The following is a 26,192-nucleotide window of genomic DNA, read 5'->3' on the forward strand; positions in this document are numbered from 1 at the left end:
CTTGTTAACTCTGTGCCTTATATATAACTTACCTGTGTAGCTCTTTTTTTCACACAATATTCCACATCGCTGGTGGAGACAAGAATTGTTATCATCGGTGCTTACCTTAAATTCAGGTTTGACATGCATTTTATATCTTGAGTTTCTTATGTTATAGTTGTTTTGTAGTACATAATGATAACTTCTTTTGTGCTTTCCAGAGTTGGTGTTAAATTTTGGTTTGAAATAATTAGATTACAAAGTCAGATACACCCCCAGGAGCTTAAATTTTGTTTTCTGTATGAGAGTGCATTCATAGCTGGAAGAAGCAACCTGCGTTGACATTCTTATATCTTACTTACTGCTGTCAATTTCCCTACTTTCAAGGTAAAGGAAAGTAATATTTTTACTTATTTATTTGTTTAATTCAGGTATACCTCTCCTTTCTCCCAAATGGAGACCCAAAGTGGCTTACATTTTTATCCCCATAACAACCCTGTGAGGTAGGTTAGGCTGAGAGTGTGTGACTGGGCCAAGGTCATCCAGCAAGCTTCCATGGCATGAGTGAGGATTCGAACCGGGATCTTCCAGATCCTAGTCCAATACTCTTAACCACTATACCATGCTGGATCTTTTTAGTCAATTATTATAAACTTGATTTTTTGCAATACAATTATAAGTAATATTTCAGATTGTCATGAAGATATAGTCCATTTCTATCCAACATAGCTATGATTTTTGTGGTTATTGATGCCTCCTTCTACCTGACATGATGCATTCCAGAAAAGGTTTGTGATTATTCTGCTTTTCATACTAGTAGCTCTCAGCTTGGCTTTTGTCTTCTTATCTCCTGAAGACCTTTTCTTTGGCTTTGCTCTTCTGCCACCTTGGTTTCACCATACTGAATAATTATCAGCCACAAAAATGGTCATTGATTTGCAGACCTAGTGTAAATCAAGCCAATCCACGGCAGAGGTCTCAATGTAGATGCACAGGCCACAGCTCAAAGAGGTGAGCTACAACTGCAATCATAACATGTATTACATACAGCCAAAGAATTCACCATGAAGAAAATACTTTGGCATTTTATAAACAGGGGAAAGAAAAATGTCTTGATGTTTATGAATGTTCACATGAGGCCATGTGGCATTCCTCCCTCAGCATACAAATGGCACACTTCTTCCTTTCCTCCCCCAGAAAGGCATGGAAGACCCATGAAGCAGAATTGTTGCACATACTCCCGTATGCACGCTTCCTTCCCACCCAATATACACAGCCCTTTTCAACCTACTTGTTTCCAGAAGGGTGCTTGATCTGACAACAGCCATTGTACTTTTGGCACAAGGCTCCACCCAGGAACCTCACTTTCGAAACGCCTAAGAGATTTTCATGCAAACCAGAGAAACCTACAATAGAATGCTGGACATAATCTAAGGCCCAAAGTACATGTTACATTTGCCACAGGGACTTTGCCACCATAAGAGAGGTGCACTCAGTTCAGGCCGGCAGGTGCCTGAGTCTGACTGGGACCACAGTGCTTGTGGGAGGGGTGGGTGTCTGCCTTTAATGGGCGAAAGATTGAAGGTATGTTTTGGGTAAATACGAAAATGTCTGTGAGCTGTTTGCTTAAAACATTCTGAACAATGTTTTCAAAGTCCTACACCACTAATCACTGCATTTCTCTGAAACGTGGCCTGATTATAACCTCTCCCCCACTAAGATTACCCATACTATGATTTACGGTAAAAAAGACAAATTGTAATCTTATAAGCAGAACTTCAGAGTGTGGCAGGGCAGAACACTGAACACGTGAGTGGCTATTAAGCCACGGGTACTCAAATAATGACAGGTGCGCTCCCATTCCGCTTTCACGCCCCCTGGCACTGCCCTCCAGCCCTGCGACACAGAGCCGGCAGCGAAGGTTCAACCGGACATGGACCACTGCCTTTGTCCACACAGCTTTTGTGTCATTAGCTACAGTGACATCCTTGTCCTGCCTGAAGCCTGTTAAACAGCTACTGTGGTTATGGGTCGCCCCGTCCCCGCCAACGAACTGTTGACTGTTGTGCCCTTTTCCTTCCGCCGCAGCGGAAAAGAGAATCCGTGCGAGGAATGGGGCGCAGAGAGCGCACACCAAGCCGAGGGGAGGCGCTGGACGGTTGGACATTTGTGCACATGAACATGGGAAGCTGCCTGATACCGAATCAGACCCCCCCCACCACCACCACCCCGCTTGGTCCATCAGAGTCAGTGTTGCCTGCTCAGACCGGCAGCGGCTCTCCAGGGTCATTGATGCCCGGGAGGTTTTGCCTTGGGTTTGCCGCTCTGTAGATGCACATTTCCCCCATCTGAATTCTCAAAGCTCTGCAGGGGGGCTGACGGTTGAGTGCTGAGAATCCGGATGGGGGAAATGTGCATGTACAGAGCGGCCAATCCCAGGCCAAACCTCCCGGGCACCCACGGCCGAGCAGAAGAGGGTCTTCCCCCATCCCCTGCTTGCCTGGTCCCTTGAACCGGAGGCGGCGCCGGGGGTCGAACCTGGGGCCTCCTGCGTGCCGGGCGGAGGCTCTGCAAACGGCCCCGCCTGGGGCAAGCGGCCACCCGACACGTGTTCGACGGCTCGGGCGGACGCGTGCAGGGTTCCCACGCGCGAAGAGTTGAAGGGGGAGGAAACGGGGTGTGTGTGTGTGGGGGGGGGGGTCTGCGCCTTCCCTGCAAGGAGCCGGGGCGGAGACCCTGCTGCGAAGAAGGCCGGGGGGGGGGGGGCTGCCGCTTCTTCCTCGCCCCAGGCCGCGACAGCCGCCCTCCGTCGCCCAGGAAGAGCGCCCCCCACCCACCCACCACCGAGAAAGGCCTCCTCGGGCCGCCGGACCCTGGCGGGAGGCGGGGAGGGCGAGGGGGCAAACAACCGCCCCTCAGGGCAGGCCCCCCTCCAGGCCTGCAGCGCACCCGCACCCCCTTACCTGCTGGAGACGGCGACTGCCCGTGGGCCTTCAAGGCAGCAACGGTCGCCGCCGCCGCCGCGTGACTTGGGGTCACCGTGAGCGGCAGCGCCGCGTGAGAAGCGCCGCCTCCCGCCCGCCCGCCGGCAGGCAGGCCGGCCGGCCCCGCGAAGGCTGCCTGGGGCTGCCTCGCCGCGCCCCCCTCCTCTCCTCTCCTCACGCCGGCGAGACCCGGATGCGCGCCGAGGCCGATCCCGGCCGGGAAGGCCGCCGTCGGGCGGGCGAGAGAGGGCGTCGCTCCCTCAGAGGGGCGCGCGGCCTGGGCGGCCGGCTAGGCCGCAGCAGGCTCCCTCAGGCGTCAGGCCAGCAAGGCGCCTCTCCCCGGCGCCCCTCAGCTGGAGGGCGGGTGGGGAGCCCCCCCGCCACCCCCGCCTGCGGCCTGGCCTCGTCCTTCGGAGCCGCCCGCCGGGCTCGGCTGAGAAAGGCGCCTCAGCCCCAGGGTGGGCCGCGGCCCACCCTGGGGCTGAGGCGCCTTTCTCAGCCGAGCCCGGCGGGCGGCTCCGAAGGACGAGGCCAGGCCGCGGGGGGGGGGGTTCCCCACCCCCACCCCCGAGAAGGAGGAGTGGGCCGGGGCTGAGGCGGGGGTCTTTGTGGCCGGGCGCGGCCCTGGGCGGGAAGGCTCACCCGCCCTTTCTTTAAAGGTTGACGTTTTGGAAGCAGGAGGTTGTTGGGGCCGAGCCTGAGGAGGGCGGGGTTTGGGTGGGGGGGGGGGGAACGACGACGGCTTCGAGGCCATAGAGTCCGATGGCCGAAGCGGCCCTGTCCCTCCAGGCGAAACTGATCTCTGTTGGCCGGAGATCCGTTGTAATCGTGGGTGGGTGGCGGGGATCTCCAGCCGCGACCGGGAGGTTTGGTGTGGGAAACAAAGGTTAGCGGGCCGTAGGATACTCAGCAAACTGGAAACAGCACTTCGCAAGCTAGACGCGGTGATTATAAAGTAGTGGTATTTAATAACCTGTCCACCACTGATGGTATGTCGGCAAAAACATGTGTTGTTAATTATTGCCTTAAAAGTAACACCAAAGAGGGGACTATGCCTTGTTACAAACAAATAGTATTATAGGTAAGTCCATGAAAGGGGGTGCCAACCTCCCTTTCTTCTACAGATATGCTTCTTGAGAGTAGCAATTCAGTAGTGCAGTTCTCAACAGAAGCCCGGTGATCTTTCTGTTTCGGCCACAACCTGGAGGTTGGCAACCCTACGTGGAAGCCCACCTTCCAAAGTGGCCATTTCCTCCAGGGGACTGGCCTCTGCCACTGGAGATCGGTTGTAATGAAGGGAGAATCTCCAGCTACCGCCTGGAGGTTGGTGGTCCGCCAAGGTGAGCGTGCTGTGGGATGGCCAACGCAGTAATAACAGCAGGCGCTGGTCCCTGAAGAAGGCGTCAATCGCCGAAACAAGACGATCACCGGGCTTCTGTTGAGAACAACTGTACTACTGATTTACTACTCTCAAGAAGCATATCTGTGGAAGAAAGGGAGGTTGGCACCCCCTTTCATGGACTTACCTATAACGTTGCTATTTGTTTGTAACGAGGCATAGTCCTCTCTTCGGCGTTACTTTTAAGGCAATAATTAACAACACGTTTTTGCCTACACACTATCAGTGGTGGATAGGTTATTAAATACCACTACTATATGATCATTGTGTCTAGCTTCGTGAAGTGCTGTTTCTAGTTTGCTGACCACCCGGAGGTTGGCAACCCTAGCAGTTGAAATAGAGAGCCCTACTGCTGGACCTTCAGCCAGGTCCAGCAGGTTTATGAAGGTTTATGTTTTGAAAGCTTCTCGTGGATATTTTATAGATTTTACTTGCTCTTGCAACCCACCTTGCTTTTTGTTTTTTTGTTCTGCCATGGCTTTGAAGCAATGAAGTGTACCTACATGGTCTGCTCGTCCCCAGAGACAGGCCTCATGGCCAGGCACGTCGTCCTTTGCCAGAGGAAGAGCTAAACCACCCGGCCACAAAACCAGGCTACCCGCTCTCTTCCCGAGGTAGACCTGAACTCACTCCCGCTGTGGTTCCCCCCAGCATATTCCCCCTTCTGAACGCTGGCGGGATGCTGGAGCACCACCGTCATTTGCTCAGGGAAGAAATAGCTGTGTGGCTGTCCTTTCAGGGTTGGGCAGCCTCCTGTCCCTCACATGCTGCCCTTTCCTCTTACTCCGGGGGTAGCTACTTCTCTCCAGGTAGGGACTGCTGCCACCAACAAATCTGAGAATGAGGCCATTTATGCAGACATTGGGAGGTGGTTTGCCATTGCCTGCCTCTGGTATTGCCAGGGTTGAGGCTGAGAGTGTGAGACTGGCCCAACGTCATCCTGAAAGTTTCCATGGCAGAGTGGGGATTTGAACCTGGGCTTCCCGGGTCCTCATCCAACACCTTAACCACTACACCACACTGGCTCTCAGTGTAGACTTGTATAGCATATTTTCAAGAATCTTTTTTATTGTCTAAATGCAAATAATTTGTGCAATGATAGAATGTGTTTAATAATAATACATTATGGAAATGCCCAGTGTTTTGAATCATAACAAATTTGATATCCAAATAAGCTTTAGTAGTCTTACATGCTGTGATTTATATGAGCGTTTCTATCAACACAATACCCTTTTGTTTACTACTGAGCTTGTTATCTACCTTCAATTTATATTTTTTCCAACCTCTCAGATGGGAAAAATTAAGATGCAGGTGTTACGGTAGCATAAGGTGCAGTAGTTTAAAAGCACTCTCATATTGGGTATATTTCTTACAGAAAACTAAAATACATTTTTAAATTCCATAAGGATGCCAAACAGCACAATATGATATGCTAACCAAGTTGGAAAATGATGCATTTTATGTTGTTAAATCAATAAAAGAAGTTTAGGTTTGACAGGAAAGCATGTATTGCATATTATTTCAATTTCCTTCAAAGTTTCCAGAAATTTTGCATCTCTGGGCACTGCATTTCTTTTCCTGCTCTTCAGTGGGCCAGCGGCTACTCAATCAGCCAGCAACAGCAGCGTCATGACTGCAGCGGAAGAGCTGCTGCCGGCGCTAATGGAAATGCCCCTTGGGGAAGCCAAGGACCCCAGTTGTGCTCAGACACTTCTTCTTTAAAAAAAAAAAAGTTTATTAAAGAAATAGAAAGACAGTACAAGAGAGAAGAGGACAAAGTCACCAATACAAAAAGCACTGAAACCCAAGAAGAGAATGAGGACCAAATATTTCACTCACAACATGGGGGGGTGGGGGGGAGAGTCATAGCGTTGAACATTATTGTGGAATTTCTTAATCCAATACATCCCAAACAATGTTCTCAGATATTTTAACACATTCATTCCCCACAACAGTTTAAAAACAGGAAGCCATTCTGGAAAAGCAGGGCATAAATAAAAGCGACACTAGGTGTCAAAATGGACCCTTACTGCTCAGCCAAAACAGATGAACTGGCCCCTTATTTTAACCCAAGGCTGGAGCCCCACCACACTTAGTGATGCAAAATGTCAAATTCACATTTTTTAAAACATGTCCAAACCAAACAAAATGCCACATTTCTTCAAAATACTTATTAATACCAACATATAAATTATTCTTGTCATTTATTTTATTTCACTAAATTCATTATAAGTTGTGACTGACTTACTTGTAAGCTAGTTCTGACCACCGCTGATGCGTCTGTCAAGCTGCTCTCGATGCCCATTCAAGGTTTACCATAGTTACTCCCCTGCACAGCCTTCTTGGAAACAGCCCTCCTTTAACGGACCATTTAGAAGCTGAGGGGAGAAGCTGGCTTCCAAAAAGAATTACAGCGTTATCCTGAAGTGGATTTCTCTTAAATCACTAGCATTGTAATCTGTAAGTATGCTGGCACGCTAACTCCACTGAATTTTTTACCAGTAAGCATAAGTATAAATATTTCTGTTTGATATTTTTAAAAATATTGTCTTTTGTACAGCTTAACAAAATAATAAAGCCAGCAAAAAAACACATGTGCATGCCTCAGTTTCTGTCCCAAGGGACAAATGCGATCATTCTGGTTTACATGACCGACGGATGGCAAACGTGAGATGCCCCCTGGCAAGAAACAGGAAACCAGCATGAACTTCAGTCAGAGATCCACTTCTCCTAAAGTCTTCATGTCTTTCTATACATTCCTTTGTCCAAACAGGACATGTTGTATTTACTGTGAACCTCTCGACATGAGTTTCTGTTCACTACCCACACCAAACCATTTATTAACAACTTTATGATGATTCCAAGGTACTGTAAACCTTTCCCAGCCCTCTGATTAAGAAACTACTACTTGAAACAAGCTGTGATGCCTACAATGAAATCTTAACACTCTCACAAATTTCTGGTTTTGCTGGAAGTTTTGGATTTTCATTCTATGTACACTGATACAGGGCCAGTCATCTATATTCCATTATATTCCACAAAAGTTGCATGGAATGTGCTCCCGTGCCAACTGCTGGGTCACCCGTTAGCTCCATTTCTTGACTCCAGATGCAAGACTTCCTCACTCCACTAAAAGTTGTACACTGTCAGTCTGTTTCTGCGGCTGCTGGTCATACTTTCTTGCTAGGAAAAAAATAGATTAAGAGGTGTCACTCACCTTGCAGGAAATAGCACAGTTATTTTAATAGCAACAAGTGGTTATATGCAAGCCCATTTTGACCTGCTAGATAACACTGAATGATAAATTTCACAGCTTGTTGAAACAATTTCCTATTCACGACGTTTGGAATCAAAATGTGCTTCAGATTACAGGAGCTAAATATCCATTTTTGTTAATGAAAGCATCTCATTTAGTGATTTTAATAGTAATAAACCCAAGCTTGTTTAAGCAGGCGGGCACCTTTGGAATTCCGACACTCTGTGGAGGGCGCAGCCACAAAATGGCTGCCACAAGAGGTGGAGTCATCCACAAAGTGGCTGCCAGAGCTTGCCTTCAGTCTTTGTGCTGTGGCGGCAGCTGCTGCAGAAGCAGGGATTATTAAAAAATCTGCATAGCCAACCAGATCTCCAATGTCCATTCAGAAGCCCCACCCACTTTCTATAAACACTTGGTGGGTGCCAGGAAAGGCATCGGTGGGCACCATGGTGCTCAGAACCATGCTGGGGACCCCTGCACTAACAGAACAGTTAAAAATAAGTTGTGAAGTCTTATTAGAATCTATTAATCAAGCTGGACACTGGCTGTACATGTAATCTGTAATTCTGTCATGTTTTGTATACTGGCTTTGGCCTACCAATGGATAACAGACCAATCTTCAGTGGGGCTTACTCCCAGGAAAATGTTATTGCACCATTAACGGCCACAAAGCAGCTCCTACAACTCCCAGGTTGTTACAATCTCAAGAACTCCATGCAAAACACATTCTAGCAGAATGTCAGCAGAAAAGGTCTGTCAAGTTCTGGCTTAATTTTTAGTGTTTGGCTTAGAATTTCCGTTGGTTCTTGTAGGTTATCCGGGCTGTGTAACCGTGGTCTTGGAATTTTCTTTCCTGACGTTTCGCCAGCAACTGTGGCAGGCATCTTCAGAGTGTTACTACTCTGAAGATGCCTGCCACAGTTGCTGGCGAAACGTCAGGAAAGAAAATTCCAAGACCACGGTTACACAGCCCGGATAACCTACAAGAACCAATGAACTCTGACCGTGAAAGCCTTCGACATTATTTAGAATTTTCTGCTTGTATTTCACTTTGGCAGGTTTTATTAATCATTAATAGAAAGCCTCCTATCTAGACAGAGGTAAATGCATGTCTAAAAAAAACAGCTTCTACTCCTGATTGGGCTCCCATTTCCCAGGACACTGTAACAAAGAGAACAAACTGTCCCAAGAGCATAGCAAATAGACAACAGAAAACCTGTACGCTCTAGGACAGGGGTGTTAAACATGCGGCCTGCGGGCTGGATCTGGCCCCCGGAGGGCTTTTACCCGGCCCGTGGAGCCAAGCCCCTAGTCCCCCTCCCCCCCCCCCCCGGCCTTTTCTGGGCTTCCCCGGGCCCATGCGCGGCTGGGGAGTGGAGAAGACTTTGCCCAGTTGCTTGGGGCTGCGGGCCAGCTCATGCGGCTGAGTGTGGGGCGGGGCCTTCAGGCGGATTGCACGGGGCAGGGGCTTTACCTGGTTGCTTGGGGCTGCGGGCCGGCTTGCACGGCCAGGTGTGGGGCAGGGATTCGGCCGGCTCGTGCAGGCTGCTGGGTGGGGCCTTTGCCCAGTCACTCAGGGCCGTGGGCTGGCTCACGTGGCTGGGTGTGGAGAGGTCTTTAGGAGGTTCACGCAGGGCAGCAGGCCGGCTCACGTGGCCAGGTATGGGGCAGCGGGGCCTTCGCCTGGTTCCTTGGGGCCACGGGCCGGCTTGCATGGCCGGGTGTGGGGCGGGGGCTTCAGGTTGCTCATGCGGGCCACGGCCTTCACCCGGTCACTTGGGGCCACGGGCCGGCTCGCGTGGCCAGGTGTGGGGCAGGGTCTTTGGGAGGCTCGCACAAAGTTGCTGGTGTGTCTGCAAAGCCCCTGTCCCGGAGGAATCCCTGCTCAGAGAGCTCGCATAACTGCTCTCCAAATTTCTCTGCAACTTTTTTTTAGTTCACTTTAGGCACAGTCGGGTGCCTGAGGATTTCTTTTTTTAAAAGCTACACTCAAAGGGACAAAAGATTGCTCAAAGCAGGAAATCATTCCGATCTTACCTTGAGGATATTGCGCTGGGAGGAAAATGGGGTGGGGGAGAGAGAAGAAACTGAAACAATCATTCTACTGCTGCTCTCAAGGGAAGGGAGGGATCAGCAGAACAAAAGCAACAAGTGCAGCCTCCTCTGTAACAACAGAAACAAAGGAGACGCTGGAGAATGGGTCGCTTCTTTGCAGCGTTTAAACACCATGCTTGACATCCTGATCCCCTTTTTAAAAAGAAGAGGAACGATCCAACATTATTCCAAGTGAATTTATTAAAAAAAAAAAAAGGCTCAGAAAATGGCCACTGGAGGGAAAGGGGAGAGCACATGGGCTACACAGTGGGTGTGGACATCAGAGAGGCGGAGAAATAAAGAGTGTCTTAATGCTGACTGCACCTCAGGGGAAGCCGTCTGGGAAACGGAGAAAGGAAAAAGATTGCCTTATAAGTGTTTCTGGAAACCATGTGGATTAACTGAATGCAAAAAGGTTCTACCACCAAAGGGAGGGGGGAAGGTGCGATCATGAATTAATAAAACATCTCAATAAACGTTTCAAACAGTAAGTGCATTAGCCCTCTTTCTTTCTGTCTCCTTCCCTCCTTTCTTTCCCTCCGTCTCTTTCTTTCCCTCGCTCCCTCCATCCCCCCTTTTCTTTCCTTCCTTTCCCTCCTTTTCTTTCTTTCTTATTTATTTATCTGTTTATTTATTTATGCGCACGTGGCCTGGCCTGACCAAGTGACATTTACGTCATATCCGGCCCGCCTAACAAACGAGTTCGATACCCCTGCTCTAGGACTTTGCTGAGGGCGGAGTGGGGGACCAGGCTCAGAATTTTTGCATACCAGACAAACTGGGCTGGATCCAAAGGTGCCACTCACTTCCTTTGGCCAACTGATCTAAGGACAGTTTTGGGTCAGTTCTTCCCTGCTATTGCAGACATGCACTTTGCCCTCACATTGTTTGTGACAGGCCCCTTGACTCCCCAGGAGAATTTCAAGTGGCTCAGTAAGTTGCAGACGGGGGGGGGGGGGGGTTAAAGAAATTCTACTCTGCCAGCTTCACTCCACTGGCTGATGGTTGTTCTCCAACCTCCTGTGTGTCATGATCTAAAAATGTATCAAACCAAAGGGCCACTGTGAAACACCTGATGCTCTTCAGGACACCCCCACCAGCAGGATCTCTCTGTAAGTGGCTCTTTACAGCACGACAGCTCTGAAGCCCTGGTCTCTCACCTGCGCCTCTTTGCAATATGTATGCCAAAAGCAAATTGTAGTTTATTTTAAAATATGCGACTTGCCCAGATCTTCCAGGTCTTCAAGAACAAACCCGTACTTACCAATAGAGTACATCTCTAACTGCTGTCGAAGTCGAATTTTTTTCACACTATCATAAAAGTTTGGCTCAGGTGGTATCTCTACAGTTGGAGGTAGTGTAAAAATTCTCATGATCTTCCTTTTATTTCTGAAATGAAATGTATAAGCAAAATAAATCCAAACAAAGTTACTTCCTCGTCACAAGGGGCTTCACTGCTGAATGGGCATCCTATTCTGACACACAAAGCAGCCGGCGCAAGAGCGAGGTTTTCTGCTGAAAGTGTGACGTGTGAACTCTTTACATGGCTCAGTGGCAGAGCCTCTGCTTGGCATACAAAAGGTCCCAGGTTCAATCCCCAGTGGCATCTCCAGTTAAAGGGACTAGGCAAGTAGGTGATGTGAAAGACCTCAGCCTGAGACCCTGGAGAGCCGCTGTGGGTGTGAACAGGCAATACTGACTCTGATGGATCAAGGCAATGCCCCTCTGCAGCTGAGGAAAAACAGACGCCCCGTGTGCTCCTGCTGGTGTGAACTGGCCATTCTCTTCCTCCCTGTTCCTGGTTTTAAATACTTGCACCACGTGTGCCTGCAGACATGTGAATACTGTCCAGGGTACTTATTTAAACCAAGCTGGTAAAAAAAGCAAGCATCTGCTTGGCAAGGTCAGTGGTAGAGCCTCTGCTTGGCATGGAGAAGGCCCCAGGTTCAATCCCCACTGGCATCTCAAGTTAAAGGGACCAGGCAAGCAGGTGATGGGAAAGACCCTTTTCTGCCTGAGACCCTGGAGAGCCGCTGCCAGACCTAGTAGACAATACTGACTTTGATGGACCAAGGGTCTGATACAGTAGAAGGCAGCTTCATGTGTTCATGGGAGGGGCTGTGGCTCAGTGGTAGAGTCTCTGCTTGGCATAAAGAAGGCCCCAGGTTCAATCCCCAGTGGCACCTCCAGTGAAAGGGACCAGGCAAGCAGGTGACGAGAAAGGCCCTTTTCTGCCTGAGACCATGGAGAGTTGCTGACTTTGATGGACCAGTAGTAGAAAAGGGCATGAGTCCAGTAGCACCTTAAAGACTAACAAAAATATTTTCTGGCAGTGTAGGAGCTTTCGTGGGCCACAGCTCACTTCTTCAGATACAGCTAGAATGTTAATCCATCTGTCTTTAAGTAGAGGAGAGTGAACTCAGACAAGCATTAGTATGTAAATGATAACAGTATGTAAATGTGAATAGCAGGCGTGGTGGGATTAGGTGTGGTCTGCAGAAGAGCCTGTGATGCCCAGGGGAGAGATGGGTGTGGAGAAATCAGCATTGGTGATGGGCCGTGAATGCAAGGTCTTTATTCAGCCCAGGCAAATGCATTGACTTTAGTTTGAACATCAACCGTAACTCAGCCGTTTCTCTTTCCAATCTCCCTTTGAAATCCCTTTGTAAGAGAACTGTTACTCTTAAACCTGCAACAGAACGTCCTGGAAGGTTGAAATGTTCTCCCACTGGTTTGTGAAGATTGTGGTTTCTGAGGTCAGACCTATGCCCACTTGACCTTTGTCTAAGAGACTGACCTGTTTGTCCAATGTAGACTGTGGAAGGGCATTGCTGGCACGTGACGGCATAAATCATGGATGGACCAATAAGGGGGGGGGGGAGGGCTGGCTGAGTCGAAGGCCGCCTCGTGAGTCCAGGGAGCGGCGTCGGCCTCGTTCCCCGCCCACGCACCCGCCGCCCTGCCCCCCTATTCCGGCGGGCAGGCCTACCTGGGCCCACCTGGCCGGCCAGGGCCGCCGCCCCCCCCCCCCCGCGAGGGCTGCCGGGGAGTGGCGGGGCGGCCCTGGCGGCCCTCCCTGCCGCGCTGCTTCGGGGGCCCGCGGGGTCCCCTGGCTCACCGCCGGGCGTAGACGAGGAGGGCCAGGCTGGCCAGCACCGCCAGCAGGTAGACGTTGGTGGCCTCGTTCCAGGCCTCGTGCACCGAGTAGTCCATCGCCTCCCCGCCGCTCTCGCCGCCGCCCGCCGCCGCCATGGCCCGGAAGGAAGGAAGGAAGGAAGGGGCGGGACTTCCGGGGGAGGGGCGGCGGGGAGCCCTGGGCGAGGGGGCGGGGCCGGAGGCCCCGCCCCCTCGCCCAGGGCTCCCCGCCGCCCCTCCCCCGGAAGTCCCGCCCCTTCCTTCCTTCCGAGCCATGGCGGCGGCTGTGGAGGGCCGCTCCGCATCTCTGCATGCAGACCCTCCTGGGGGCGGATGTGGTCGAGGCCTGGAGCCCCAGCCTGCCTGCCTGCCTGCCTGCCGAGGTCGAGCGGCTGAAACCCAAGGCGGCGGGGTAGTGGGGGGAGGACGCGGAAGGTCTCGGCGGGCCCGGCGCTTCCCACGTGGCAGGGGGTTCCGCTGGCCCAGCTTGCTGAAGGGACCCGGGGCGGGGGGTACTGGATCCGGCATTTCTGCTGGAGAGCAGATTTGTTCAGCGCGGGGGTTTACGGAGTTTAACTCCACAATGGCCGTGCGGATCAGTTTTGGGTTGCACACGTTAACAGATCGCTTCAGGATACAATGTGTGTGTGTGTGAAGTGCCGTCCAGTCGCTTCCGACTCATGGCGACCCTATGAATGAAAGTCCTCCAAAATGTCCTATCTTTGACAGCCTTGCTCAGATCTTGCAAATTGAAGGCTGTGGCTTCCTTTATTGAGTCAATCCATCTCTTGTTGGGTCTTCCTCTTTTCCTGCTGCCCTCAACTTTTCCTAGCCTGACTGTCTTTTCCAGTGACTCTTGTCGTATCATGACGTGACCAAAATACAATAGCCTCAGTTTAGTCATTTTAGCTTCTAGGGTCAGTTCGGGCTTGATTTGATCTATAACCCACTGATTTGTTTTTTTTGGCAGTCCACGGAATCCGTAACCCTCTCCTCCAACACCACATTTCAAAGGAATCTATTTTCTTCCTATCAGCTTTCTTCACTGTCCAGCTTTCACACCCTTACATAGTAATAGGGAATACGATGGCATGAATTAATCTAGTCTTGGTAGCCAGTGACACATCCTTACACTTCAAAATCTTTTCTAGCTCCTTCATGGCTGCCCTTCCCAGTCTCAATCTCCTTCTGATTTCTTGGCTGCAGTCTCCCTTTGGGTTGATGGAGCCAAGGAATAGAAAGTCTTGAACAGTTTCCTCATTGTCAACCTTAAAGTTGTGTAATTCTCCTGCAGTCATTACTTTTGTTTTCTTGATGTTCAGCTGCAGTCCTGCTTTGGCACTTTCTCTTTTAACTTTCAGCAGTAGTTGTTTCAAATCTTCACTATTTTCTGCCAATAATGTAGTGTCATCAGCATATCTCAAATTATTAATGTTCCTCCCTCCAATTTTCACTCCACCTTCATCTAAATCTAATCCAGCTTTCCTAATTATATGTTCTGCATATAGATTGAAGAGATAGGGAGATAAAATACATCCTTGTCTGACACCTTTGCCAATTGGAAACCATTCCGTTTCTCCATATTCTGTCCTAACCGTGGCCTCTTGTCCAGAGTACAGGTTGCGCATCAAAACGATCAGATGCTGTGGCACACCCATTTCCTTTAAAACCAGCCATAGCTTTTCATGATCCACACAGTCAAAAGCTTTGCTGTAATCTATGAAACACAAGCTGATTTTCTTCTGAAATTCTCTCGTACGCTCCAGTAACCAGCGTATATTTGCAATATGATCTCTAGTGCCTCTTCCTTTTCTGAAACCAGCTTGAACATCAGGCATTTCTCGTTCCGTATATGGTAACAGCCTTTGCTATAAGATTTTGAGCATCACTTTACTTGCATGAGAAATTAATGCAGGATACATCAGGATACAATGGTTCCACATTAACATACCACACCCTCATTAGCACATTATCTTGATACTTACAGGACAATGATTAGCTCATTACTTTTGATACTTTTTGCAGGACAATGACTCAGCTCAAACCCAACCCCCTTCTGACTATATATTACTCTTCCTACACACTTGACACCGAGAGACACTGTCCTTCAGTGTTACTCCTCTGAAGATGCCTGCCACAGCTGCTGGCGAAACGTCAGGAAAGAAAATACCGAGACCACGGTCACACAGCCCAGATAACCTACAAGAACCAAGGAGTTTAACCTGTTATCTTTATTCCAACTCAGCCCAGAAAATGCCCCCCCCCTTTTTACTTGACTTTGGGAACCCAGCTAAGGGGTCCCGGGCCGCGGTCACATCAAGATTGCGACCCACCTCCCCCGAGTCAGCTCGGAGGTTCCAGCTAGAGCCGAAAACCGCAGCTCGGCAATGGTCAGGAGCCAGGTGGTGCATGCACATGATCCCTGCCGTCCAGAGTCACTTTGTTGGTGGCCCAGCAGTTAAAAGGTAAAGGTTACCCCCCAGTGCACCCACCAGGTCATTACTGGCCCCATGGGGCGACGTCACTCCTCAACGTTTCCTAGGCAGACTTTGGCTGTTATCGCACTAGGTATTCCCAGCGATGTATTAAGAGTTTGAAAATGTTATAAAAAAACCTCGCTTTAAAAGGGTTTTTGGATGCCACACTAAAAAATGGCTGGAAGATATCTTCACAGCTAAAGAGGCCAAACAAAGTGCGAACAGTATCTTTTATAACAGTTTCAAACTCTTAATACATCGGTGGGAATACATAGAAAGTGCGAACAGTATTTTTTATAACAGTTTCAAACTCTTAATCGCTGGGAATACCTAGTGCGGTAACAGCCTTTGTTTACGGGGTGGTTTGCCAGGGCCTTCCCCAGTCATCTTCCCTTTACCCCCAGCAGCAAGCTGGGTCCTCATTTTACCGACCTTGGAAGGACGGAAGGCTGAGTCAACCTTGAGCCAGCTACCTGAAACCGACTTCCGTCGGGATCGAACTCAGGTCGTGAGCAGAGCTTTGGACTGCAGCCGACCACTCTGCGCCACAGGGGTCCTTTTTAACCAGCTCATTTTTAACTTCATTGGTAGCCCAACAGCTCCTAGGATCAATTTAAGATTTTGGCTATGGCACACGAAGCCCCTCATGTCTGCAGGACCACCCTTCTCCCTGTGCTCCGTCACTGCGGCATCCCTCATCTGAGCAGGGCCCCCTGCAAAATTAACACACACTGCCTTCTCTGTTGTGCCCCCCACCCCCCCATGGAAGGGTCTGCCTGAGGAGTTTGGGACCATCCCCACTCCTGGTTTATGGCACACTGGACAAAACAATTGTTCAGGAGGGATTTTTTTACACAGGTAATTAGGGCCAGCAAACTACCTCTGAACATGTTTTGCCTTGAAAACTCTAAGGGGTCACCATAAATCAGCTGTGACTTGACAGGAGAAAAAATTCCTAAAGGTTTCAGAAAGATTTTGGTAAAGGGGTAGGAACTGTGGGCTACGCTGGTGTGTCTAGTTCTGTCCATGCTGCAAGTATGATCCTACTCTGTGATTTGTGCATTGTTTAACCTGTTTATGCTTGTGCTTTGTTTCAGCTCACTTTCAGCTGTTTTCAGATTTCTGCAATCCAATCCCTTTTCCATCGTTTGTTGGATCCTGTTGATGTAATTGTCTCATGCTGTATGATCTGCCTTGAGACTCAGTGAGAAAGATGGAAGAAATAACATCAATTGTGTTTTTTTGTTATTTGTTTGCACCGTTTCCCAATTCTATAATCGTTGTCCTATTGCATTGTTTATTGGCGTTCCCTGAGAAAACGTTTTTTAAAAATGTAATCCACCCTAATAGGAGCATGTCTATTATCTTAGGTCCTTTGGAACAGGCAGGATAACGCTGCTGCAGTCATCTTGCTTGTGGGTTTCCTGGGGGCACCTGGTTGGCCACTGTGTGAACAGACTGCTGGACTTGATGAGCCTGGGTCTGATCCAGCAGGGCTTTTCTTATGTTCACCTTGAGATTCAGTGAAAAAGGTGGTTGGTAAATGAATAAATAAAAGTAAATTACACAGCAGAAGATCTGATCGGATTCCCTCTCTGCAGCAGGTATGGGCAAAAACCTTTCTGTGCCTGACACCCTAGAAAGTGACTTCCCCTTCAGAGTGATACTGGGTGCCACGCACCAAGGACTGTCCTCAGGAGAGGGCCGTTTCATGTATTGCTAGGTAGTGCTGGACACTGGCTGAGGTGATTTTAAAGGGGACAAGACAAATGCATTGACGAAGTGTTTGTGAATGGGCTAGCCACAACAACAAATGGGGCCTTCCTTTCCAGTCCGTTGCCATTTGGCTCCAGTTGCTGGGGCAGGGGGAGATTAGGGAGGACTGCAGCCTATGTTGCCAGCTTTAGGGCTGGTCACTGTTGGAACAAGGCCACTGGACTATGGCAGCCCTTGAGCCTGCTCCAGCAGGGGTCTGCTTATGTAAGGCACTGGCACGACTGGCTGCTGACCTTCCTGATGTTCATAGCAACGAAGGGAAACCGAGACAAGCTGATAAAATCATTGCTTCAAGTACTAGTATTAAAAGTAATTGCTGATATTTAAGTAGTTAACATTACACAAAATGGTCACTGTCTGGTCATTTCTGGTTCTTAAATAGATGTTTAGGAACACCTCTAATACATGGTTAATTATGAAACAGATGCTTTTGTCTAGATTCTCTCCCCCCCCCCCCCCGCATTGTAATTTGACTTTCAATTGGATGCTGAAACCACATGTGTAGCTTTTTGCAGAGAAGGGCTTTGTGCTAGCAAAACAGTAATTAAGAGTATCTTGAAACACAGCCTGGTCTGCTGTGCTAGTGTTTAACGCAAAGTCCGCTTCATTGAAGTTGCCAGGGGAAACCAGTTTCTAAAGTCAATGATAGGCTGTAACCACGTCGTTTACATGGTTATCATTAACCTTTATTGTTCCTGTTCCATTAAACACAAAACACAGGAAACTAATCTGACAAAATGAATCCTGTTTATATCGTTGGCAATGTGATTCCTATTTCCAGTGAGATCCGTGTGAAACAGGCTGTCTTTCGTTCCCAGGTGCTCCCCTTCCCACATGTTGCATTAACATAGTAAGCTAGTAATTCAAGCCCATAAGACTTTAAGGGTAAAATGGCTGCCCTAATCCTTTAGTCAGGATTTCAGACCCCAGAGATCAAGAGGGCTGGGCTGACTTTCACATTTGTCTATAAAACTTTCAAGGACCATCTGGTGTAATCAAGACAGCTGAGTTCAACTGCACGGCTGAGGAGTGAAAATTGATTTTTCAGACCGTTGATCAGGACTATTTTGCCTTTTGTTTACTTGTCTTGTTTACTTGCAACCCAATGCAGAAAAAGAAATATCTGACAATTAATTCACAGGTCTGCCTCTGTTTCTCCCAACAAGATGTGTAAGAGGGGAAAGACCAGCCAGCCAGATCGCCGTCTGTGGTTTTATTGCTGAAAGCGAAACCTGACAGTCCCTGTAATTATTAAAACACAGTTTGGGGTAGAAAATTTAATTCTGCCTTGGTTCATGAGTGCTTTTATATCTACAAATTAATTAAGAACCACCCTGGTGGATCAGACTAGTGTTCCATCTAGTCCAGCATCATGTCTCGTCCCCTTTTAAAGCCATCTATGCTTGTAACCCTCAATATGTCTGCCGGCAGTGAATTTGACAGTGTAATTACTCATTGAGTGAAGAAGTGTTTCCTTTTGTCTATCCTGAACCCATTGCCACCGAGTTCTAGTATTTGGAGAGGAGAAGGAAAAAGTTCTCTCCTTTCTCCCCCCAATGCATCATTTCACAAACCTCTATTGTACCTCCCCACCACCACCACTTTACTCATCTTTTTTCTAAATTGAAATGTTCCAGACTTTCCTCAGGGAAAGTGCTCCAACACTTTAATCATTTTGGTTGCCTCTTCTGTACTTTCTTCAGTTCTGCAATATTTTTTTCAGAGATAATTACTGGGACGTCTATGGGGGAGGGAGAGAGGGAGGACTCTGAGGCAACTGCCCACTGGACTAAAGAATGCCCAGTCCCCCATTCTGGCCTTTCCCATGAATTGTTAAAACCGCAACTACCCACAATCAAGTGAAAAGAGGGGGGGGAACACACAAGCTTTGATTAAAAGGTTGGTGGCCTGTGGCAAGTGCCCCGTGGCGCAGAGCGGTACGCTACAGTACTGCAGTCAAAGCTCTGCTCACGGAGGCTGGTAAAATGAGTACCCAGCTTGCTGGGGGTAAAGGGAAGATGACTGGGGAAGGCACTGGCAAACCACCCCATAAAACAAAAGTCTGCCTAGAAAACGTCAGGATGTGACGTTACCCCATGGGCCAGCAATGACCTGATACTTGCACAGGGGACTACCTTTAGCATGTAAGCTACGCACTTCTCAAAGGTCCCTCGTGGGACCCTGCTAGACCAAAGCTGTCATTATTTGTGAGGTAAATAGAAACCACTTTTTCCTAGATATTTCACTAGACAGAAAAGACACAGATGAAGATGAACAACATGTGTGTTTACTGGAAAATAATGCATTTGACATGGTAAGGATCTTGTGTGGAAATGTTTTGGTGTATCGTGAACGTGAACTTCACCCACAAAGCTTTCCTCAATTAGAGTAATCGCTTTGTGGCAGAGCCTCAGTCAGGGTTGCCAGAATTAGAACACCTCCTTCAGACTACTAAATCATTTATTACTTGTTTATTTAAAACAGTGATTCCACTTCTCTTGGAGAAAATGGCTGTGTTGGCAGGCAAGCTGCATGACCTTGGGCAGAGGCCCCTCACCTCCCTTAACCCCACCCTCCAATCTCCAGGTACTTCCACCCCTGGAATTGGCAGCCCTCACTTCAGTTAAGCTGAGGCCTGAGGGGAGATCTGATCCCCCTTTCTCCAGGCAAGTGAGCTCAGCTGACTGGGTTTCCCTGGAGTCTAATTCTGCGACTTGACGGATTCTGCCCAGGGTCAAGGTGGTTCTTTCCACACACAGAGCTCCTGCCCACAGAACCTGGACATATCAGTTAGGAATGCCATGCCTTTACCAGGATACTTATTTGTCACACTAATGTGAGTTTCTTCCCTCAGCCAACCCCAAATCCTAACTAAAAGCCAAATAAAAACTTGACTAAACAGCCGCTCTTATCTAGAGCCACCAAAATCCCCTTGGAGGAGAAAACCTCCCCCACCCTCTTATGCGGGGTCTGGCTCAGCCATCCAGTGCCATTCCATGGGCTCTGATTGGCTGACAGCCACTTGGATTTCCATAAGAAAGGCCATGCTGGATCAGCCCGGCCTACCATACAAGGCAGGCGTCAGGGTTGCTGAGAGAAGGCGTATGGGTGCAGGTAGCGCTGTTGCACGGGGGGGGGGCTTTCCTTGCCAAATGCAGGGTGGTGGATGTTTCATAAGAACATAAGAAAAGCCATGCTGGATCAGACCAAGGCCCATCAAGAGCGGCAGTGTGTTCACAGTGGCCAACCAGGTGCCTCTAGGAAGCCCACAAACAAGACGACTGCAGCAGCACCATCCTGCCTGTCTTCCATGGAATCTAATACAATAAGCATGCTCCTCTGATCCTTGAGAGAATAGGTATGCATCATGGCAAGTATCCATTTTTACTAGTAGGCCTGCCTGCTGCCTCATGTCCAACATCCCCTCAAAGCAGGGCAGGAGGTGAGGCATGGACCAGCCCCTGGCCTGGAAGATACTGCACTCATGGTGGCAAAACTCCTGCTTGACCCTCTACCATGCCAAGTTGCGCCATCACCCAGAACAGGCCTTGGCACGCCAACTGTGAGGTTACAGAGGCAACAGTAAATTCTGCGGGCCCCAGACAGCCATGAAGTTTCCTGCTTGCGAGCCTATCACGGGGCAAGAAGGTGGTCCATTTCTGCCTCTGTCGTAGAGCAGAGTTAGCAGTTATACCAGCAAAACATACACCCAAACTTGCATTTGCACAAATGGGGGCACTATAAGGCTGAATCTTCTCACCTGCAACTATCTCCATTATTTTCCCCAGGAAGATCACTTATGATGTTGACGCCGGTATGGGAGAACCTTTATTTACAGAAGGGGGGCAGAGACATTCAAACAGAAATCATAAATGACTGGTCAACTGTCCATTCGCATTGGTCTACTAATATGAACCAATGGGATCAGAGCCCAAGAGGGTAGCGAAGGTTGGCCAGGAGAGCATCTAGTGCCAGGCACAGCATAGTTCAAGCCAGACGAATCATGTATTGTGGAGGGAAAAGAGGAAGTGTTTTGTGTGGACGTTTGATGGAGGGAGAGGAAAGGATCAGCTGAAGAAGCAGAAGAGACTTTCCGTAGCACCCTGGTGTCCTGATCTCAGTGTCTTCTTGGGGTAGTCCTGATTCCTGACTAGGAAGAAATCATTAAGCTTGGAAAGTGGTGCCATTATCTTCAGTATCCAGAGCAGCCAAGAAGAACATCACCAGAAGGAAAATTTCAGAGCAAAGCAAACAGCCCTGCAAAGCATAATTTAGGGCAGAGACCAGACTGAGGGAAACAAGCTGTACAAACAGGAGAGTAAGCACAGAGCATTGACACCTCCTTAGTTACAGCAGTGCTTAAGAAAATGAGATGCACCTGCACTGCAAACAATCAACTAAGTGATCCTACAATGTTTTCTTTGTGGCATCTAATTCTGCCTCACTGTCAGGCCTTTGCTGGTTCAGGCCTGATTCCTTGACAATAAAGTATACTGCTTCAGGATCACCTGCCTGAGTGTGTTTGCTTATGGGATGCTACAGGTAAACGCCTGATTCTGACACTCACACATTGGACAGCGGTGTTTATTTGGACACAGCAGACATCTCTGAAAACATAATGTGCTCCTAGACTGATGACAGCCGAGTTCTGAAATCTAACTCCCTCCATTTTCAGATTCTGCTGCATACTCAGTACTCAAGTATTGAAAAGAAACAGGTCCCTGTTCAGCAATCTTGGATTGGAATGTGCAAATTTATCAGACACCAGGCTGAGGCTGTAGTTAAGAAGAGGAGGAGTTGGTTTTTATATGCCAACTTTACTACTTAAGAATCAAAACGGCATACAATCACCTTCCCCTCCCCACAACAAACACCCTGTGAGGTAGGTGGGGCTGAGAAAGTGTGACTAGCCTGAGGTCACCCAGCTGGCTTCATGTGTAGGAGTGGGGAAACAAATCCAGCTCACCAGATTAGCCTCCGCTAATCTCATGTGGAGGAGTGGGGAATCAAACTCGGATCTCCAGATCAGAGTCCACTGCTCTTAACCACTATAACACTCTGGCTCTCCATTAAGAAATGGCTTAGGAGAGTGAATAAGCACAGAGCACTGCTCTCTCCCATCATTACAGCCCTGTATACTTTTTCAGTGCCACCAAACGAGAACATACGGCAACTCTAGCCCTGTTACCAAACACAGTCTAAAATATTTCTATAACATGTCCCTGGTCCCTGGCATTACCGTTCCTCGAACAAGAGATGTTAGAACTTTCCTGTACGAGTCTAAAACCTTCTCAGCCGAGGGCCTTTCGGCTGGGCTCTTCTTGCATGCCACGTGGATATCAAACAAATGAAACCTGACAAGATCACTCCCTTCTGCGTCTCCCAACAGAAAGTTTGTAACATCGGGGATTTTCCATATGTCTGTCATTTCATCGTATGGAGGCATGAGGCTGTCTTCAAACGGCCTTTCTGGTCCGTGAGGCCACAGCTGCTCAGGAGCTACAAACTCACCCTGAAGCTCCTGGTGGCCACACCTGACCAGTCCTCCCACGCTCCTGTTCACAAGGGGCAAGGCATCCAAGTCATTCACAAGGATGTGGAAGTCGCTGGTTAGTAAATACTGCGAGAGTACTTTATCCAAGTCACTGGAGTCACACATCACAAGGGTGCCCAGAGGACTGTTGTGCAGGAAATGGATGATGCTCACATAATCTATAGCCAGCATGAACCTGCGGTGCCACCAATTGTAGTTCTTGTATTTTGGAAGGTTCAGTATCTGATTCAGATTCTTCAAGGAGCCAAAGGGATGGTACTCCGTTAGAATCAGGAAATCCTCTTCACAAAAGCCGAGAAGTTTGACCACACGCTTGCTTTGTAGAGATTTCAGCATCTGCAGCCCATGAAGGAAGTCCTCCCGCAGCTCCAGCGTTGTTAACTGTGAAAGAGCAACTTTGTTTTCTTTCCACTCGGAAAGGAAGACCTAAAAACAAAGAGTTGGAATTCAATTTTTCTTCTTCCCCAAACACATTATGCAGCCAACTTACTTTAACTTTAAATGAGCTCACTTGTTCTAGGTTTCTGGTTCTGTTGGACTACCATGAATCTTATCTACTATAAAGGATATTAAATTTAATTATCCTATTAAACAGGGGAAAGAACATTAATATGTAGTGTTCTTTTTGCTATTTAAAAGGATAATTAAATTTAGTATCCTTTATAGTAGATAAGATTTAGAGAGAGAGCATCTGAAGTGCTGAAAAGGTTTTGCACAATGTAAAAATTCTGGAAATCTTCAAGACGCAGAAAAAATGTTTTTCAATTTTGGAAAGAATTGAACTATATGCAATACTTTCCTATCAAACCTAAACAACTTTTACTTATTTGACAAAAAATGCATAATTTACAATATAGCATAAAAATCGTACCTATTTGGCATATTCAAGAAATTTAAAGGTATAGATGCCTTCATTTTCTATAAGAAAACTTGCAAATAAACCCAATACTTAAGAATGCAAACTGCTGCTCCTTATGCAACCATAGTACATGTATCTTAATTTTTGCCACCTGAGGCAGGACAAAATGAAAATTGAAGGAAAAATCAAATTCCATAGTAAATGAAAGAATTATTTGGACAGAAACTCTCATGCAATCACAATAGGTAGCAGCACTACTGGAATATCTCGATATCAGGTTGACCTGTATAACACCGAAAACACTGAGCTCTTCAATGATGTGTTATCATTAAACAGATTGTTGCCAATGTTATTTACATTTAAATACACATAGGATTATCACTATCTAATTCTATAGATTTTACAAGACTTTCATAATACACATTTGGAGTAAAAATGTGTATTTCATTTCACTCATTCCAAAAGGGGGGGGGAATGATTTTTTTGTCAGTGTTCCCCAAATTTGCTAATTTTTCCAAAAGAAAAATGAGGAAAGTCCACACACTCTTTAGTGTTACAAATTTTGAGTAAGAAACCCTTATCTTATAACGCATTTTACTAATTCCAAAAGAGAACATATTTTAGAGAGGGTTTTGTGTGTATGTTCCACATACATTTCCATCAGAAAACTGGAAAAAGTCCTCATTAACAAAAATGGACCTCCCCAAATTTTCCTGTTGGAAGAGGGCCTTCACAGCAATGTCTCCAGTATATACCATATTTCTCTCTCTAAACTTTATAATTAACAGTTGTGGCTTAACAATGCTTAATGGTTTTTTTATTGTAGCTGAGATGCATCTATACATAGATTTTATTGTATTTCCATCAACGGGTTGCTAGAAGTTGTTCAATGACTTTCTTGAACTTGTGATATGGCATTTATTCAATATAACCTGTTGAAATAAACATTCAAAACATAAAGAACAATATTTTTTGACATGTTCAAGGTCTGTCATGATCAACCGACCCGTTTCACAGCGCCTTCACCCACACGTTTCAGTTTGCGGACCTCACTTCTTATGGCCTCGCAAGATAACCACGGTGAGCAGTTCTTCAGGGTTCCTAATCGGAAGTAGCCATGCGGACAAACACTGTGTCCCAGATTGGACTTGCCATAGGAAACAGAGACCTTGCTGAGATATTGATAGAGGAACAGGTTCAGCAGCAGGACAGCCAGCAGCAGAAACAAAACGGGCGGGATCACCTTTTGCATAAGGTCAGTTTTCACACTGTGGGATTTTTTCTCCATGTTGTAATTGTCATCTTTCAGATTTTCTATAAAAGATAAGATACAAGTCTGACATTTATCACAGCAGTCGGGTGGGGGGAATAACTCACACTTTACAATACTGTCAGGGCCTTTACACACCCTCAACTATGCAGTCGTGAAACCTGAAACACAAATATATACAGAACAGGGAAATCAATAGATCCATTAACCTCTGTGGTAGAGGTATTATCATGATCCAGGAAACAGGATCGTACACACGGAGACGAAAGAGACCAGCACATCAAGAGTTCCATTATCTCTTTCATGGCATTTGATTCAAACAGCCTTTGAACAAAAAAATACACCTAATCGTATCAGAACAACTCCACATGCATGGACTGCTTGGGAAAGGAGCAAAGCTTCAGGCTGTCAGCTCTAGCTTGCCAGGTAAGAATAACATTTTGTCACTATGAAGGGCCCATATCTCCCGGTCTGCACCAACTGCAGTCCTGTTACTTACTCTGCCCTCACACAGATCTTCTGGGTACTCCACAGCCCTCTCGGTTGTTGAACCAACTTTGCCAGAGGAAGCCTGGAGACAGCCATCTTGGTCTTTAGCAAAGCAAGAAAAGCCAGCGTGGTGTAGTGGTTAAGAGCGGTGGTTTGGAGCGGAAGACTCTGATCTGGAGAACCGGGTTTGATTCCCCACTCCTCCACATGAACAGCAGAGGCTAATCTGGTGAATTGGATTTGTTTCCCTGCTCCTCCACATGAGGCCAGCTGGGTGACCTTGGGCTAGTCACAGCTCACTTAGAGCTCTCTCAGTCCCACCTACTCCACAGGGTGTCTGTTGTGGGGAGGGGAAGGGAAGGTGATTGTAAGCCAGTTTGAATCTCCCTTAAGTGGTAGGGAAAGTCGGCATATAAAAACCAACTCTTCTTCCTCTCTCATTTCAGGAGGCTTTGGGGTGAGGGGCTTCGATGAATTTGTGCTGAGGCCCGTTAGCCTGAACAATTTTGGATAAGTGAGCCCCGTTGTCTCCTAGTGATCTGTTGAATGGCTTTTCTGTGATTTTTTTTTTTTTGCCACTTGGCATTGTGTTCTCTATCTTGAACTGTTGAAGAAAGGCAGGATGTAACTATTTTAATTTATAAATAAATTGCTCTAAAAAGTACTAACGTATGTCATTTAAGCACGCCACATGCCTAACTCTCTCACAGGGATTAACAGGTCACGAAATGAAGAGGCTGGAACGGTGCCAGAGACAAGCAAGTTTAAAGGCTCGCATTTTGGGAAACCTCTTCTCCCACAACTTTCTTTAGTGCACAATAAATAACAATGTAAGAATAACGTCATGCATGCAAAATGCTTAGCTATTGTAGTTAAGGCCTGAACAAGTAACAGCCCTAAAAAAACCTCCATGTTGGACA

At 47.7% G+C, this 26,192-nt stretch overlaps 2 protein-coding genes across 2 annotated transcripts; both read right to left on the reverse strand.

Moving 5' to 3' along the window:
* Positions 1 to 7,483: 7,483 nt before the first annotated feature.
* Positions 7,484 to 12,943, reverse strand: SMIM19 (small integral membrane protein 19). Its single transcript, XM_056857390.1, has 3 exons — positions 12,831 to 12,943; positions 10,977 to 11,101; positions 7,484 to 7,545 (listed from the first exon to the last, which is right to left on the reverse strand). Exons 1-3 carry the CDS (start codon positions 12,923 to 12,925, stop codon positions 7,484 to 7,486), a joined length of 282 nt encoding a protein of 93 aa, XP_056713368.1. The 5' UTR covers positions 12,926 to 12,943.
* A 9,366-nt stretch (positions 12,944 to 22,309) lies between these two features.
* POMK (protein O-mannose kinase) lies at positions 22,310 to 24,819 on the reverse strand. The gene is made up of 2 exons (XM_056857389.1): positions 24,520 to 24,819; positions 22,310 to 23,080 (listed from the first exon to the last, which is right to left on the reverse strand). Exons 1-2 carry the CDS (start codon positions 24,799 to 24,801, stop codon positions 22,310 to 22,312), a joined length of 1,053 nt encoding a protein of 350 aa, XP_056713367.1. The 5' UTR covers positions 24,802 to 24,819.
* Between the last annotated feature and the right edge of the window lie 1,373 nt (positions 24,820 to 26,192).

This window comes from Euleptes europaea, chromosome 11, assembly GCF_029931775.1.
Source record: "Euleptes europaea isolate rEulEur1 chromosome 11, rEulEur1.hap1, whole genome shotgun sequence".
NCBI classification, from domain to species: domain Eukaryota; kingdom Metazoa; phylum Chordata; class Lepidosauria; order Squamata; family Sphaerodactylidae; genus Euleptes; species Euleptes europaea.

Bases quoted from the DNA above. Each gene is read 5' to 3' on its own strand.
- SMIM19 (XM_056857390.1), bottom strand. From the start codon at position 12,925: ATGGACTACTCGGTGCACGAGGCCTGGAACGAGGCCACCAACGTCTAC. The intron at 11,102-12,830 runs GTGAGCCAGGGG...ATTTCATTTCAG, and splicing joins CTCCTCGTCTACGCCCGGCG to AAATAAAAGGAAGATCATGA. The intron at 7,546-10,976 runs GTAAGTACGGGT...TTTTTTTCCTAG, and splicing joins GTTAGAGATGTACTCTATTG to CAAGAAAGTATGACCAGCAG.
- POMK (XM_056857389.1), bottom strand. From the start codon at position 24,801: ATGGAGAAAAAATCCCACAGTGTGAAAACTGACCTTATGCAAAAGGTG. The intron at 23,081-24,519 runs GTCGGTTGATCA...CTTTGTTTTTAG, and splicing joins GTGAAGGCGCTGTGAAACGG to GTCTTCCTTTCCGAGTGGAA.